The sequence below is a fragment of the Phasianus colchicus genome, chromosome 16 (genome assembly GCF_987193195.1).
Source record: "Phasianus colchicus chromosome 16, bPhaCol1.hap1.1, whole genome shotgun sequence".
Lineage (NCBI taxonomy): Eukaryota > Metazoa > Chordata > Aves > Galliformes > Phasianidae > Phasianus > Phasianus colchicus.
In genome coordinates, this window is record NC_143451.1 from 7,463,642 (window position 1) to 7,482,303 (window position 18,662).

Below are 18,662 nucleotides of genomic sequence, written 5' to 3' on the forward strand. Positions count from 1 at the left end.
AATCAGCAGTGGTCCAATTCACCCCTGAAGTAAAATGACCTGTTATAGGGAAAGGGGATGAAGATGATTTAAAAAAAAAAAAAAAAAAAAAAAGTGCATTATAATATATAAGCAACTTATAAGCAACTCCAAACACTTATGTGTATTATAAAGTCAAGACTCAGAACCATTTGGACTTGGTCCCATGCAGCCTGCTCTGGGTGGTTCTGCTTGAGCAGCAGGGTTAGTCCAGATGACCTCCAGAGGTCCTTCGAATCTCAGCCATTCAGTGATTTTGTGTTAATGTTGTGTTACATGAAACAACCAAAACCAAGAATCCTGAAGTTCAATAGCTGTATAACTTTTTTCTTTCTTTCAGATAACAGTGATCTGATTGCTTGTACAGTCATAACAAAGGATGGAGGTCAAGTTCAAAGATTCCTGGCTGTGGATATTTACCAGATGAGTCTGGTTGAGCCAGATGTTGCCAGACTTGGTTGGGGAGTAGTTAAGTTTGCAGGCCTTTTACAGGTAAGAGGTTTTAATCTGGATATTCTACATTTTTCTCAGCTGAAAATCTCAGTTTATATAGCTAAATACCAATATTAGCTTATCTATTTAAATGGTGTGCCCTGCTTATCTGTTCCTTTTGTTAGTAGTCTTTTCTAGTTCCTGCCTTTAAACTGTTTTTCTAAAGTTGTTTCTGTAGCTAACTGGAGACACACTTAAAAATATGATAACTTCTCCAGTATAATTTGGGATATGTCAGTTTGAACACTGAAAACATACAGGATAAGATTGGGTGCTAGGTACTTTCACTAAATGACACAATGAATGAACTGTCCCAAAGTTCTGACCCTTATACAAGAGTAGGGGAGGTGACAGGTTGCAACTTCAGGGTTAGTTGTGCCTATCTAGTTGATTTCAAAAACTTTAAATGTTTGTTATTTATGTCTCTTACTTTAGTCAATATTAATGTTTGTATTTCCTGCAGATTCTCTAATGTTCACGTAATTTAATTGCATTTTAAACCGACTTGATATCTAGGAGCACAAACTTCTTTAGAACTGAATCCAGGACTGCCAACTTGCATAGTCCTTCTTTTTAACCCCAGAACTGTTATAAAATGCTAACTTTTTAAATTAGATAATTGCCCTCTCTTTCTTTTTAGGATATGCAGGTGACAGGAGTAGAAGATGATAGTAGAGCTCTGAACATTATAATTCATAAACCTGCCTCGAGTCCTCATTCTAAGCCCTTCCCTATCCTTCAAGCCACGTTTGTTTTTTCTGATCACATTCGCTGCATTATTGCAAAGCAGCGTCTTGCAAAAGGCCGTATCCAAGCTCGGCGTATGAAAATGCAGAGAATAGCAGGTAAGCAGTTATTTTGAAATGACTTTGAGAAGCAAAACGTATGTCATCGAATATGACTGTGCTATAAGGATAGAAAGCTCTAAAGCAGGCACTGAAAATTGTAAACGAGCATCTAGCTTTCAAGCAGTAGATTTTATTAGAGTAAAATGTGTTTTGATATCTAATGAAAGAAAAGATGAAAAAGAAGGAATTGTGTGTGATGGTGTTAATGATACGCTAAATGCTTGGATGTGGTGATGATAAGCATTTCAAAATGTTAAATAGAATGTCAGCAGCTAGATGTTGGTGATTGGAGGAAATGCTTGAGAAGAGATAAAGAGATAATTGGAATAAACAGCAAAGAGTGAATTAAGTATTGCTTGAGTATTAAATGAGTGAAGCATAAACTGAAGCTTAAATCAGCTGAATGAAATGGTGTGGAAACAGAAACTCCAAAATACAAAATGGGAAATAGGTGGGAAAATGCAAAAGGATACCAGCTACCAGAGTTACTTGGATTTTCCAAGAGCTATAATGAATCGGTGTTGGGAAAACAAAATCACAGCTGCTGTTAAGGACAATGAGTTGGCCAGACAATTATTCTGATTATAGATGGCTTAAAATTATTTCAGTGTTTTATGGCTTAGTTAGAAAACTAACTAAAAACTACTCATCCCTCTCTGTATTTATAAATAACAACAGTTATCAATTGTCATTAATCATAGCTCTCCTGGATCTTCCTGTTCAGCCTTCAAATGAAGTTATGGGTTTTGGACACAGCTCTGCAGCTGCATCCCAGCACCTTCCATTTAGATTTTATGATCATGCACGACGTGGTAGCAGTGATCCTACAGTACAACGTTCTGTTTTTGCATCTGTTGACAAAGTTCCAGGTAACAGTAGCGTTAATTATCAAGCAATTTTTGCTGTGTTTCAAGTAGACGAAACAAGAAATGCACTTTGAAAATTCTAACTACATTACTTTTGAAATTTCATGCTTGCTGAAAACTGTATGAAAAAATGAAAACAGCTTCTTTTCATATTTCATAATAGCTTGACAAATGACTTTTAAATGAGATTGGGTGTAGTTTCTTTCTTTTTACACTATCAGTACTTATTTTTTAAAAAATTCTTAGGATTAGCAATGTGAACATGTAGAAATGCTCTGACAGCTGCCCATTAAATAGTGGTTATCTGTGATGGGTGTGGTAAATTGGGCTGCTTATTCTGATACTTATATTTTGCCTTATAGATGCAAATGTGAGTTTGTAACTCATGGTCGTGTGGTATAGCCTTATCATATGCTTTCATTCTTTCACTTACAATTCATGTAATTATTTGAAGTCCAGTATTAAAAAGCTTGGTTTTAGTCTACTTTTACTTCTGAAGTAGCAATTTAGCTATAGTTGAATACTTGAGTTCAGAGTGCAAGGATGGATCTGTTTTACTGTTGAAATGATAAGTGTTATCCAGCCTTTGAATTCTCTGACAGAGAATCTCCCTTCGCAGAAAGCTTCCTGAGTCCTTAAAGCAAGATTCTGTAATAATGGTTTCTGCAGCTGTGCTATTAAATATTTACCAAAAATATAGAGACGCTATCTGTATTTTGAAAGGGAAAAAAAATAATTCCACAGCAATTATTAAAGGCACTTCCATTCACAAATCTTGATATCCAAAGGCACATAAATACTGAGATCTGTAGAGTTGGGTGCATGTAGACAGAGGAAGATTGTCTGTAACACTTGTAATCAACTTTTAGTTCCAGGTAAGTATCCAAATTATGACTTGAATAAAAGTAATTAATAAATACAGATCTATTGGTTCTTCTTGTTTCATTCAGCTGTAGAAACCTTGAACATTGAGGTTTTAAAGTACATGTATCGCATCCAGACCATTAACAATAGCTGATAGAGCAGTTAGTGAATATAAACAAGGCAGATAACTGACACATTTCCAAGGTATTCAATTTCATTCGGATATTGAGAATTCAGGAAGACACTAAAATTACTTTTTCTGATAACTGAATTGTGATTTATATCTGCAGAGACTAAACTGTAGTTTTTATAAACAATGAAAAGTTTTCTGTTGTGTTTCTGAACACACAACTCCAGGATGAGGCTGATAGAAAAGTTACATGTCCATGGCACTTTCTTCTAATACACTGGAAGCATCTGATTGTATTGTCATCCTTTGCAAATAGTTAGTTAAAGTCATCATGTTCTATGTACTCTGTACTTATGCAACATGTCTCTCAGTTGTGCATAAGGACATTTTTAAGTTATTTTCTCACCTGTTTGTAGAAGCAACTGGCATGCTGTGCACTGCTTCATCTGCATTAGAGCTGGAAAAAAAATTCTAAACTAGCTACTGATCATTTCACAAAACAGCATTTCTTTTGAAGCATGATTCACAGATTTAAAGAAATAAAAAATGAAAATGCTTTACCTAGAAAGCAGGTGTTCTGCTGCCTTGTGACTTACTCAGAGCTCAGCTTACCTGAGTCCTGGGCATGGAGGGGAGAAATCATGAAAGTTTTCCAATTGCTGTTCAGATTTTTCAAGACACATATGTATGTTGTGTGACAGGAATGTATTTCCTTAGTTGACATGAGGCTTCCAAGGAAAAGGTGTGGTGGGAAAGGTGCCAGCATTACTGTTTCAGAATCAGCCTTCTTGTACAGCAGTGTATGTGTAGCTGTGATGAGTGCCCTCTGCGTGTTATGGCAACCAAACCTGCACCCAGTGCTCAAGGTCAGGCAGTACCAGCACAGAGCAGAGCAAGCCCTTCCCTTGCCCAGCTGGCAGTGCTGGGCCTGGGGCACCCCAGGGTACAGCTGTACCTTCTGGCTGCCAGGGCACACTGCTGACTCAGTTCCAACTTACCAGAACCCCCAAATTGCTTTCTGTGGGACTGCTCCTCCAGCTTCTTGTCTCCCCAGTCTGTACATGTAGCCAGGATTTTTCCATACTGGGTGTAGAATTGACACTTAGTCTTGTTCAGCTTCATGGGATTGGTGATTGTCCAACTGTCCAATTTTCAGGAAGAGGCAATGAGGGAGTTAACAGCCCATACCAAATTAGTGGTGCCCACAAGCTTGTTTGAGATGCATTAAAATCCTGCATCTAGATCTTTTATAAAAATACTAAAGAGACCTGCTGGCCCTGAAATTGGATAGGGCCCTTCTCAGTAATACCTTAGTCATAAACAATGTGTTCTGTTGAATCAAAAACATGACTGTTGGAAAGGAAGCAATTATGTTTGTTATTAATCTTTGTCATAACTTGAAAACCTTGAAGGAGTGACAAAGGCACCTCCAGAAGCTTTTGAGCATCATTCTGCTTCCTGGAGCTATGATTAATTCTGTTTGTGCTTTCTCTACAGGTTTTTCCTGAATGACTTTCCTGATTAGAATATTTGTTCTTGTTCAGCAGTGCTCATTTACATTATTTTGAATGATGAATAAAAGACTTGAATGAAAGACTTACCTTCTCCCAACTAAATAACCTTACTCTAGCACACTTACAATCCTTTATCTGCAGTTGTATTGCATGGTGTGAATGTTCTACCACACTCAGTGTTTTATTGTGGCTTGATGTATTTCATCTTTTTTTTTTTGTGAGTGTTTGTTTTTATGGTATCTTCTTTCTGTTGTCCTGTGCTGAGGTACTTATTAGACACTAGTGCTTTCCTTCCATATAATAAACAAAGGAAGGAGGGTTTTTTGCCACTCTCACAAAATGCTCTTTGTGGAAATTAATACTTCAGTGCTAAGAGTTGCAAGAAAAGATGTAGCTTGGAAAAACAAAAAAAAAGTTTGACAAATTTAGACAGCCTTGGTCAAAATGTCCTAAATGCCTTCACAGGGTATTGGCAGAACTATCTGAGCATATGCTTCACCCTTCGGTTATTCACCCCTCACCCCTTGCTTACTGACTGGTGCACAACTTCATTTAAAAAGATGTACTGTGTCATATAATTGTAGGCTTTTCATGTTAAACTGTATAAAAAATTCACATGAGTAAATATGTGACCACCCACTACGGAATTTTTAGGAAGCTTCATCATATTGGTGTGTGCCAGCTGAGATAGAATTACTCTGCTGCTTATATTCACATAAAGCAAACTGAAGTCTGGAAGTTCCCTGCAATTCAATGCAGAGAGTTCAAAGTGCTGATTTGTGGGGAAGTCTAACATAATAGCCTGCTGTGTATTTCATGTGAGGGAAGCTGGTTTTTAGAGGGATGATAAAGAAAACAAGGTAGAAAACTACTGTGTTTTTGTGATTACAGAGACTACGCTTCACTGATAGCTTTAAAAATAGATTTTATATATATAATGTTCACATTTTTATTACTGATTTTAGTTATTTTAATAAGCATACAAATAAGGACAAGGTATGTCCTTTCATGTGGCGTTTATATATGTATTTTTTGTACTGAAAAGTGTAATAAAACTTGTGTATGTGCTCTCTGAAATGACAATGTCCACTTACCTTGAGGGTTAAAGAAGTCATAAACATCAACTATTATAAGGCCCAAACTTATGGTTTATTTTTCATTTTTCCCATTGAGCGTGATGTTATAGGAAAGAAGAATTCTGAGTAAGGGGTGCTGTAAATCTGCTTGTTATGTGGAAATTATCAGCGAAACTCCCCTAAAATGATTTGAAGAAACAAAGCAATGTTCCTAAAATAATACTAAAATACCAAAATCTTTTTAACTAACTTGTTTTGCTTCTCATTTTAGTTGCCACAAGTTTATTATTAAGCTTCTTCTTGAAAGACCACGATGAAACTCAATAGTTTTTCAGAGTGCTTTTTATGGGAAATGATTGAACAGGAACAGGATGACAAGGATAATGATATTGTTGGAAGATCTATCCAGTCTGAACAGATTTTCAGAAACAACTGCAGGCAGTTGTTGCATAATGCTAGGGAACAGAATGGGAAAAAAAGCAACAACGCAACGTTTCTGGATCTAAAGCCATGATGAATGCCTTGGGATTGATGCATTTACATATAATAACTTCTGTTTGTGCAACTGTTAAATGCTTCTCAAATTGTTAATTTTGTTCTTCTGTATTTGGTAAAGCATCACCTTGCTTGTTCCCTTCAACCTTACCCAGGAAGCTGTTACCTTCCAGAAACTATTACTTTGTTTCTGGTCTGTCCTCCCAATTACAGCTTTTAGGAGGTGAATCATGTAACTTGGAAAATAGAAAGTTAAACATGCATTTGACATTCATAAAAACTTGGCAGGAAGAATTTTTCTTTTGAAAACCAAGCAGAATTAGCTGCTTTCACAAGCACGTGTTTTTTTTTTCCCTTCAAAAATCACCAACATGGACATTGGTATACTCACTCAAAGCAATACTTTTCTGCGTTACAAAACAATTGCAACAAACAAGGATCTCTTTGCAGCCTGTTGATTGTATGGTTTACTATATAGTTTAATTAGTGTTAAAAGTTCACTGGGGTTTAGAGTTGCCTAAGAGCCTAAAACAGTTGTGTGGCGGTCAGAAAATCCTGCCAGTTTGTAGTTGGTCAAGTGGAGCTTGAGAATGGCCTTTGCAAGGACCGAGTTCAGTCTTCTGCGAGTGAAATCAGGGAAACCTTTCTCTGAAAATGCAGAAAAAGTATCTTGCTGTGTTTGTCTTAAACTGATCCCCAAAATCAGGCTGCTCTGGGCTTAGCATCTTACTCTCAGCTTCAAAATGGTAAAATATGCTGAACTGCTGTTTTGTAATGACATAGGTGTAGGATTAAAATAAACTTAGTTGTGCTTGCAGTAATGACAAATGAATATTCATGCAATGCATGCTCAAGGGCGTGCTAAATGTGTTTTGGGATTCCTCATCTTCAGCAGGAGAGTAGACTTAAGCAGATTCAGTTTTCTGCTCAGCTGCCTTCCACAGCAGCCACTCATTCAACTGTTGCCCACCAACTCACTGGTTCCTTTAGCACAAGTGGTTGTGGGTTGAATTTCAATGTTGTCTTCAAAGAAAGGTCTTCTCTTGCTGTAGTCTTCATAGTGATCCATTTACCAAAACAACCAAACCATAAGTGGTTGAGCAAATTCAACTAGGAGTGTTATATGAGGACAGGAGAGAAAAGAGATGGGAAATTCCAAAGATGGATAGACTGCTGAAGAAAGCGTACTGTTTAGCTATACCTGTGTCTGCTAGATTGTTCAGTTGTTTCCCATAAAAGGCACTTTGCAAAACCACTGAGTCTCAGTGTGGTCTTTGAGAAAGAAGCTGGATAATCTTTGTGGCAAGCAAAACAGACAGTGGTATGGGCCGCTGCAAGACCTAGGGCCAGGCATTGAAGCAGCTGAGTTTCTTTTGGATGTTAATCCATTCTGAGTTCTGGTCAGCCTATGGTAGTGTATGAGGAGAATGTCTCTGCGAAAAAAGCAACCATTTATTTCAAATAGTCAAATACTCAAACAGAGGCATGTATGGAAGCTTACGCAAGATATTTTATTGTCTGAATAGAGCTTAGGGAAGTTCTGGATCTAATGCTGTAGGATACAGTTTTGTTTACTGTTTTGCTACATATATTGACTGCAGTTTGAAATTAATAACTGTTCGTGTTTAGTATCAGAGGAATACATGGAGCATTCATGAGCTTGTTCTTTAGCTTCCCAGAGGAACTGTCTGCTGTTGCATCTTGACCCACAACTTTTAAAGTCGTGCATTTTTATTTTTAATGGAATTGCAGAAAATTCCATCTGGATGCTGTTTTATGAAGGACTGTCCTAAGTACAGTTCTTCCCACGTTAGCTGTAGATTTAGAAAATGTTGAATTTTCAAACAGGGTGAGTGCTTAAATATTTCCATTCAGGAAACATTTTCATGCAAACATGCTCGGGCAGTTGCTAGAAAAGTTGTCTTGAACATGGTAGTGCTTGAAGTGAAGCCTCTTGCTTTGGAGTAGAGGGAATAATCAAGGAGGGAGGAGATTGCTTCTAAATATTTTGAGCAGTTCAGTCTTCATAGGCAAGAAGAGAACAAAATTCTCCTTTGTGTTTATTGACTGCTTGTTGCTTTAGAGAATTGTCTGAGTGAAACTCTACTTGAGTACTTTAGTTTTTGGTTAACTTTTGGCAGACCATCTGGTGTTACTGTATGTAACCTCAGTATAACTTAGCTAAGAGATTGTAGAGCATCGATCAATTTGGTTTCTGAAAATGAAGAGAATTATGTATATTTATAGAACAAAGAGATCCTTACCAAACTATCTTAACTAAAGCAGGTGCCTCCTGGCATGGCTGTTGTGTAATTCTTTCAAGTGGTGTTTATCTTGGATGTGATGAGTAGTAAGTTAAAGCAGGACAAAAGCTTGGTTGAAGTGTCGTTCACCCATCTAAAATTATGATGCAAGTACTTTAGTAGTTCAGATAGCACTGTTTTTCTGCAAGAGATTTTGAGTCTGGGTCCCGAATGTAAGCATGGGCAGTACAGGTAAGAGGTAGGACCACACATGAAGCTCAGTTATTAGCACAACTATTGTTTATCAGCTTTTGTCTGTGTGCCTTCCTTTCTTCATCTATTTTGGCTTTTTTCCTTGTATTGCAGACTGACAGTATGTGTTGTAACTTCTCATATCTGTACTTTATAGCTTTCATATGCTTCTTGTAATCATTTTCTTTTTTTTTTTACATATATTTAAATGGGGTTTAACGTGGAGATTGGTTGCCTGCTGCAAGGCGCTGGCAAATTCCCTGTACAGACAGTTCTCTATAAAGAGTGAATCATCCATCCAGTGCCATGGCAGATTGCCCATTTCAAAGAGGAATAAAGTATTGCTTGGTGCATTTGTATTTTCAGCGCTTGCTACACAGCAAAGACAGCAAGTAGTAGTACATTGCTGGATAATTCATGGCATTCGTGTGATGGCAACAGTAAATAATTCAGCAAACTGCCAATGAAAGGGAAAATTTGCCATTCGTGCTTTCCATGAGAGAGTGAGGAAAATATTGGAAGCAGCTAACAGCTGTGGATGCTACCTCATCATGAGCTCGTACTGAAGGCAAGATGTGCTCCTGAAGAGCTGTTATCAAAGTCTGAAGCAATGAGTAAAAGCTTCCATCTTCTAGGAGGACTCAGCCTAAGGAAAGCCTCAGTGAGAAAATTGAGGGATCCCTATGGGCACGTTGTTGTTGTTGCAGAAAGTTGCTTAAGGAACCTGGGTCCTGATAGATGAGAAACTTAACATGAGCCAGCAGTGCGCTCTGGCAGCCCGGAAAGCAAATGGGATCCTGGGCTCCATCAGGAGAGGGGTGGTCAGCAGGGATAGGGAGGTGATTGTCCCTCTCTACTCTGCTCTTGTGAGGCCCCATCTGGAGTACTGTGTTCAGGTGTGGAGCCCTCAGTACAAAAAAGACATGGAGATTTTGGAAAGGGTCCAGAGGAGGGCCACGAAGATGATCAGGGGGCTGGAGCACCTCCCCTATGAGGACAGGCTGAGGGAGTTGGGTTTGTTCAGCCTGGAGAAGAGAAGGTTGCGGGGCGACCTCATTGCAGCCTTTCAATATCTGAAGGGAACTTACTCCCAGGAGGGGAGTAAACTCTTCATAAGGGCTGATAATAGCAGGACACGGGGAAATGGTTTTAAGTTAAAAGAGGGAAGATTTAGGTTGGATGTTAGGGGGAAGTTTTTTACTAGGAGGGTGGTTAGGTCCTGGAACAGGCTGCCCAGGGATGTTGTGGATGCCCCGTCCTTGGAGGTGTTCAAGACCAGGTTGGACGAGGCTCTGGGCAACCTGATCTAGTAAAGGTGTATGTTTGGTGGCCCTGCTAGGCAGGGGGGTTGGAACTACATGATCCTTGAGGTCCCCTCCAACCCAGGTCATTCTGTGATTCTGTGATTCTGTGAACCACAGTAAGAGTTCTTCTAAGGAAAATGTGAAATGAGAAAAGTATGAACAGTATAATGGTATTTGTCTTCACTGGAACTGTGCAGGACAGGCAATTAATGAACTTTGCTCTAAGTGTGTTAAAATTCTAGGAAGTAATTTCATGGTATTCTAAGCAGATAACTAATATTTTGATTCATCTAAATTTTTATAATACTGGTGCCATTTGAGATGAAATAATGCTGTAATAGCAAAACCATGAAAACTCTTAAGTTAACAATTCAGCTGAAAAGTCAGATTGAAGAGGAAAAAATGCCAATTGAAAGACACAATAAAGGGCAACTCACTGGCTTTTCTCTCAAGTCTCAGTCTGATCACAGTTTGGAGGCTGTTGCAAACCTTGGGTCTTTAACATATAGAGATCAACAAAGTGTATGAAGTGCTTCTTGAAGTTTGTCAGAACTGGAGATTTTCACTGTGAAAGCAAATCTTGTTGTCAATCCTGGATCTTTTGTTTTGCAGAGCAGCCTTTTTCTGATAAATCATTGCAAGAGGGTTGATACAAGAACTGAGTGCTCTTTCTTCAAATTCTGCTGTAAGCTAGAGCATGCTTACTTAATTCTGTCCCAGCAGAAACAAGCTCATTTTGTTGTAAATAGGAACATTAGCTTCAAGGTGGTCTTAACAAGCACTGGAAAACACAATAGTTTCAAATGGCAAACAGAAACATCTGTCATATGTAACTGAACATGATGTCTTAAAGAAATAAAATAACTCTCTTTTAGTCCCATGCTTTGGAAACAAGTAGGGTTTGCTTTTTGTGGATTTTTCTTTGCTTGCAGTCCCCATCTTTCAGCTTCTCTCCTCAAGTACAGAGTGTGTTCTTAAAAGACCATATTGTAGAATGTCTGAACTCTTCCAAAGACTCTCTTGTCTTTGACAGATTTCAGCTCAGCATAAACAAAGCCTTCAACATGTATAAACTTCGAATACCTAAAATGTAGTGTTAAATTGAATTTGAAATTGTCACAAGTAAACCACATTAACCAGACACGTTGCTAATGCACTACAGTTCTTCCATACAATATAAATGACTTTAATCCTGCAGAATATGAAATGGGAAAGAAAGCTTTTTGCTGATATTTGTGGCTAAGTTACGCTTTATTACCAATAGAAAGGTGCCACGAAGCTGAGTTCTGTATCATTCCTCCTGCCTGTCTGGGTGAGGATGGATGCCTGAAGTCCTGTGGGCCAGCTGGGAGCCCATCTCTTCTTGTTCTATTTGATAGCCAAGCAAAAAAAAAAACCTGCTTGCTGAGGCTGTGTGGCCTCCAGCCAGTTTGTGTCGTTACCTGTGCCTGAGAAGCAATTTGGCTTTTGCATGGGGAAGGAAATATTTAGCACTGTGTTACAGTGGTGAAGGAACTGTTGTTTTCAGGACTGTTTCTGTTGGAAAAGTGGAGCAGTTAGTGACAGATGACGAAACCATTCCTAAAGAACCTCTTGTACTCAAACAAAGTGGAAAATCTTGATCAGTGTCTTATTTTTAGGCAAGTTTTATATGAATACTTTGTCTGTATGGCTGACGTTTTATTTCTCTGTGGAATAGCCAAAGCACAGTTCGTGCAGTGGTGGATTCCAGTCAGCACTCTTCATGTGTTACTGTCTGTAACTGTATGTTGGCTCTGGTTGTCTTTGAGGTTCTCCTAGTGGAAGCAGGTTGCACTATGGAGTCGAAGTTTTGGACATTAATTTTTGAAGGCACACTAAAAATAGTGAAGAACGTTAAAATTACATTCTGCAATTTCTACCCCCAAACTGGCAACTATCAAATCAGTAATTTGATAAATTACTGTTCTTTGACTAATAACACCTATTTGGGTGCTCTAAACAATTTCTAGGAAGTTGGGGGAGCCGGAGGTTGGGTGAAGGAGCCTTTGGAATAAATTAGAGAGTTGTTTTGGCCTGTTACTGTAGGAGCAATAACTTAAAGGCAAATAAGATTATCAGGCTATGCAAGTCTGATGGCACACACTAATTCTTGGACTCTCACAATTTGTGAAACTATAGTGACTACTGATAATGATTTAAAATGTATTTTGTTTGTTTTCAGAAATACAGAATGCTGCAGAAGGAATATTGAATACTAGGACAGGTTCCTTTTGGAAAAAAATAACTAGAAAATGACTTTATTGACTAACCTAAATTGTAACTTGCCTTGAAGGACAAATTCCTGTAGCCTGCTGTGAAAGAACTGCAGGTTCTCAATGATCTGTTAACAGCTGTGTGTTATTTATACTGATCTGATGTCTCACATTCTGCAGAGAAGCTAGATTAGGTGATGATCTATGAAATTCCGTGTTCTGCTTTGCAGCCTTGATACAAAGACTTCTTGCATGAAGTTTTTCTGTTTTCTTCAGAGTTGAACACTGCAGCCCATACCATGCAGATGGCTTCCTGTCCAGATTTCTCAGAAACTAATAGTATTCTGGGGATTTCTTTAGCTGTTGTTTTTAGAATTACAAACATTCCTGAAAACTGGCTGTTACCCACTTAGCAGAGCAGGAGAGAAATTGTTAGATTATGAAGCATGAGTGTTGGAAAGCACCATACGTGACTTGATGGGAATCTGAGTTACAGTTTTGAGAGGACACTTAAATGTATTCTTTTTTTTTAAAATAAAATAGTATGAGAGCCTAAGAAGATCATTCTGCTATATTTGCTATATCTTTATAGCTGTATCTTCAGCTGCTGTTTGGTTGCAAAATTATAATGGGCGTCATTACGTAATGAGTTCATGTAGGCATACAATGTAGATCTTTTTGCATTTGGAACCTGTAAAATAGAATTTTCTGTGAATTTTCCCTATAAGAGAAAAAAGGAAGTGTTTCATACCTGAGAATCAGGGGGAAATGCTGTTTTCATTGCCTTCTGATTACTCTGATCAGTTGATTTCCAGACAGAGAGCACGAGTGTTCATTTAGGGAGGGAGGCATTGCAGTGTGCTCCACAGAGAGATGTGATTGGGTGGGATGCTGAGAGCTGATTTCTTGCAAGGGATCAAATTGAATTTTTATGCAAGAAGCAATTATCCTTAGATCTTCCTTAATTGTGGGTGCCGAAGTCCGATAAGCATTGTTGATATATCTGGAGTCACAGCTATTAAAAAATAGGATTAAAATTTTTAATATCATCAGTTTTTAATATAGCTTGTTTTGTATGAAGTTATGATATAATCCTTCTCACCCTTAAAAGGAAGATCTTGTAGTTCCTTAGTGCTACCAAGTGTTCAGCAGATGTTTGCAGTGCTATTGGATTTACATGAGACATTTTTGGGGGCTTTTTCTAGTGCATATGTCTGACTGTCATAGAATGTTCTCTAGAACCAAAAGTGCAAATTTCAGTTGTTTTTTGGTTCATTGCATATTCTGTGCAAATTCTTTTGCACAGCATACATTGAATAACTTGTTTACTTTTGCTTCAGTATATTCATATATATGCACTGAGTGTACAGTATAGATTCCATGTATTCTTCTCATCTTGGCTCTTGTGTTGGATTTCTATGAGACCTTGACCTTCACATCTTTTGTGAATTTCTTCTTATTGCAGTAAGAAAGGTTGTGTAGGCTGTTTCTCTTCACTTTTAACTGATCATTTTCCTTTTGTTAAGGAGTACAACCATTGTATGTATTGTATATACCCCAAACAGACACATTTAGACTGCACAAGCTCTGTTCTATAATATTTTGCATCATCTAACCTCCATATCCTTGTTCATTGGTCTGCACTTACATGTAGCATCTATGCTCTGAGTAAGATGCATTCAGATTTTCAGGCATCTGAGATGAAGACGCGAGAGTAAAATCCTCTGAGTCACCTGATGGAATTAACATCGCTTTGATGCAGTATTCTCTCTTAATGTTTCTTGATTTGTTCATCTAGGTGAACTTTGACGAGCTAATTACTTATGGGTAAACTGTTGTCCTTTCTTGCAGGCTTTGCTGTAGCCCAGTGTATAAATCAGCACCATCCATCACCACTCTCATCACCGTCGCCGTCCAGTGGCAGTGGGAGTACAGGGCGCTGTGATTCAGTGGCTGCAAGCTCAGCTTCCACTCCTTCTGTTGCACAGAGTCCATCAGGTATTAAATCACTATTTTCAGCCTAGGCACCAAGGGTTGTGGAGAACTGTAGATGTTTCTGTCAAATGGACTTCTGATGTTATTGAATTAAACAGAGGGTAGGATTTTATGGAATCAGATCACTTATTCATTGACTTAAACTAGTTAAAGTAGATTGTGGTGCAGATTTTAATGATGTATTCAGATCTTTGTATTGGATAAGGAGTTACATTCTTGGCATCTTTCAGTGGCGATCTTAAATACTGGTTAAATATATCCTGTTTGTCTGATTTGTCTCCTAGCATGTACAATCTGAAGTGTTTTGTTTTTTTTTGTCGTCATTTAAACAGAACTTTTGTTCTGTATAAATTCAGAGCGACATTTGTTTGCCCTAGTGGGTAAGTCTATCTTCACATGAAGCTTTTTTTTTCTTGAGCTGGGCTTTTGTATATTTATCTGATTCTTCTGTTAATTTTTAACAAGAGGCCAAGTATGAAACACTTTCAAATAGCTGTAATTATTTAGGATGCTAAATAACACTCTTGGCTGAACACCACGTCTGAGGAGGCTATTTCATTGGCACTGAAGAAGCCATATAAATTGACTGATGATATAACTTGCATGAACGTAGCTGGCATGTTTGAGTTGGTCAGTAAGTTCAGTGAGATTGTTTATACTGGGATCTCTTGTTGCCTTAGAATGACTTCGTTCTCCTTTTTGTGTGTGTAGTGTTTATCAAAAATCCTGTAATTATGTTTGTTTTGAAAACAAAATGAATGTGAGGGAGAGAACCTCCAGCTGAAGGCTAAGCAAGAAGTAAATTCTGAAGGATGCATATTGAAGTGCTTTTACTTTAGAGCTGACCCTACTCTAGCTCTTTCTGGAATATTTAAAAAAAAAAAAAAACAACACAGAAGTGACTTGATTTGCAAGGCATTTTCTAACAGCCCCTTCTTGACAGTCTCTTTTGGCACTGATCACTCTGAAATGGTTGTTATGGTTCCCTCAATTAAGACACACCTTTTTGCTTTCATTTAAGTCATATAAAGATAAAAGTGAACTTTTTGCAGTCTTATAGGAAGTGATACAGTCTATGTTAGGCATTTAGTGTTTTATATGTCACGAAATCACTGAACACTGTCAGGAGATCAGTGTAAATTATACATCCAAAGTGACTATCCTTGCAAGAAGTGCCACTGGAGAAGGGTAAGGAAAAGCTGCTTATCAAGTTTATGATAGTTTATAAAGCATTCTAATATCCAGACACTATATTAAAAAACATTTATTACTTTAATAAACTAACACACAGTCACGATATTCCTATAATATGTGCAACTCCAAAATAAAATTTGTTTTTCTATATGCAATCTTTTCAAAACATTGGAAGCATTTTATTTTATTTTCTTTGCTAGAGTTTACTTGCTGTTATCTGGTCTTTGGAGGCCTAGGATAAGTTAAGATCACACAGTGAAGCACTGTGATTTGGCAGAAGTCTCAGTAGGATTAGCATTAAAAACAGAATGTGTTTCACTACACGATTTTCCATAGCTGTGTGAAAAGTTTCAGCTATTATTTCCTTTACTGTATTTGAATTTGTGATCCAGAATTGAAAAGGCATCTATGATTTTTAGTGACTGGGAGGTAACTGTAAAAGAAATGAAAATTAAAATCTAAATTCTTGCTGTTGCAGTAAGCAACATGTTAGTTCAGAAAAGGATCAAGTCTATGCTACGGAGGTCAGACAGAGGTCTTTCAAGTGCTTTCAAGACTTCTGTGAAAAGCTGAGTAGATCTGGAGGATGTAATTCCTCATCTAGAAAGAGAGTACCTCATTGGAGAGCAGAATATAGTTCCAAAAGGAAAATCTACTTAATATGCTGTCATTTGTGTATCAAAACTGCTTATTTTTGCTTCATTTCAAAAAGTGTGATAACAGGATGCTGTTCTAAACTAAATAGTATTAGTAATCAAAGTTTGGAAAAGCCTGATTTCTGTCTGCACTTTACCAGTTCAGCTGCCAACACTTAGTATGACCTCTACATTGTGGCTTCATTGTAGCATGTTCAAAATGCCACTTCATGCAGGAGAGCAGTGTTTGGGTGATGGATGGTGGGTGTCATTGGTTTTGGTGTGGGGTGTTTTGTGTTGTGGGGTTTTTTTGTTGTTTTTTTTTGTTTTTTTTTCTTCATAGGATCTAGGGATACTGATAGATGCTTTAGGAAGCGTAGTTGTAATGATACTGTTCTGTGCCATATCACTGTGGGGATTGTAACCCTCAGCAAGGTCTGTGAAAATTAATGCGAGAATTTGATTCAGCTGCTTCAGCACCAAGTCATCAACTTGTAATGATGTGCTGCAGGGATGAATTCTGAGCAAAGCTCATGGATTTTGTTCTGCTAACTCAGAGGACAGTAACAAAGAAGACAGTTACAGTATGTGCATAGATAATTCAGAGCAATGGGCTGATGAACAGTTAGTGCTGAGGCTCACATATCAATTCTGCATGGGACTTAGAGTTTTTGCTTCAGGCCTTCAAACAGGAAGTAGCAAGTAGCTAATTAGCAGCAAGCAGTTGTCAAGATCTGCTTTATGCTCCAAGGTAGCACTTGAATGCTGCTGCAATCTGTCACGTTAGAATCCTTCTCATTTCCCATTCCATTCAAAATGCACACAAACATGTGTTCTTTCTCTGCTCCCAACTTTTTTGTACAGCTGATTGGGTTGTTGACCATGAAGAACACACAAGGTTGCTCAGGAGCTTCAGACAAGAAGGTCAACTAACCAAAAAAAGAGAGATGAATATGTGCATTTCAAGAAAATCACCTCAACAATCTTAAAAACAATATCAGCTGTTTCTGCTGTAAATTTGAGATCATGCCATCCCAAGATTGTTTATTGACAGATTTAAGGTGTTCAAAATTTTACTTATAATCTACACAGATAATAAGATTTAGAGCATAATACACTGAATTTTACATAGAATATTGATAGATGAGAACAAAATAAAGACAAGTTGCACATTTGTTAGTTGACAAATACAAATGTTACAAGATTATATATTAACAGGTAAGCAGTTAAAAAAAAAAAGTTTCTGAAAATGTGTCACAGAAATCATGGGTTCTTTGTTTTGTAAAATATTTTCTTTCCTCTATCATGCATCAAACAGTATCATACTGTGAGAAGGAAGGTTAACTGAACTTATACAGAATCATTTGATTGAGTACATTTCAGTTAATGGAAGAGAACGATAGTTCCATCATTACTTTATTGTATGCAAAAGAAGCTTGTATAATTCCTGAGTTTACCAACCATTGTCACAGTACTCCGTGGCATAGATTTTTTTTTCTTAAAGTCTAGCAGCTCCTGCATTTACAACATCTGAGAATTAAGCTTAGCCCTTTGAAAGTTCTCTGTTCCTTAAAACTGAAAAAGCAGAGTCCATCCCTTAAAGAAAGGATAGCCCATGGCAAGATAGAAGAAGTACAGCCGGATTCTGCAAGTGCTCTATTAGGTGTTTTTCTTCATATTTACAGTCTTTTTTAAATGAGCATGTCCATTTGAAGTGCTGCTCTTCCTTCGGTAAAAATGCTCTTGCTAGGCAGATTTTTATCATTAAATTTCTGAGCTTAGAATACAGTCTCTTCTTGGCTGCGTTTGCTGGAACCATGAACTTCTCTAAAGTGCTTATTTTTATATAAGCCAAGGATTAAGATAAAGAAGCTGTTACTGTAAGTTAGCAGTCTTCTAGAGTTATAGATATGTAATGTCATGAGTGTTGTATTTTATCACTTTTTAAGTTGCTTAAAGCTTTAAAATTCATTTGGCTTCAACACTCAAGAAAATGTTTACATTGGAGCAGTGGTTATTGAGGACTCCAGAAGGCATTGATCTTCTATGCCACTGAAGTCTTATTTCATACTTCTGGCAGATATTAATGGTAAATGGTCTAAAGTATGAAAATTTGTCCCTTGTTGCAGAGAATAAGTTGGATACCAATCTGTAAAATAAAACTTATGTATTACAAATAGAGGATGCTTGATCAAGGATGGAGAGCCTGTGAGAGCAGTGCCTGCTGTCTTACTTAAACCATCCCTGTCTATTTCCTCTATGATCAGTAATGTAAACATGGTATGATCTGTTCTCCAATGCTAGTAATTTTCTAATTAGGCAAGTAACTAGTTTTGTTTCTAGAAAATTTCTTACTGAGAAACTTTCTATGCACCAAGCATCATCATCTTAACTGCTGCTATCTTTTAAAGTGCTGTTCTTGCCTTTGTTTTAATCCAAATATAATACTTCAGTTTAACTTCTTTGAACAGTAGCACTGAGTGGTCTGAAGTATTACCATCT

The 18,662-nt window shown here is 37.6% G+C and overlaps 1 protein-coding gene across 14 annotated transcripts in view; it reads left to right on the plus strand.

Annotated features, from left to right (window-relative positions):
- Positions 1-18,662, plus strand: part of CLEC16A (C-type lectin domain containing 16A) — a 134,738-nt gene that overhangs the window by 32,729 nt on the left and 83,347 nt on the right. For all 14 annotated transcript variants that reach the window (XR_016471588.1, XR_016471589.1, XR_016471579.1 and 11 more), the window contains exons 19-22: positions 359-510; positions 1,151-1,355; positions 2,060-2,227; positions 14,188-14,334. Coding sequence is in view for 4 of the 14 variants with exons in the window: in XM_031606716.2 (XP_031462576.1) it covers positions 359-510; positions 1,151-1,355; positions 2,060-2,227; positions 14,188-14,334 (672 nt within the window). In the remaining 10 variants the exon portion in view is untranslated. The remainder of the gene's footprint in view (positions 1-358; positions 511-1,150; positions 1,356-2,059; positions 2,228-14,187; positions 14,335-18,662) is intronic.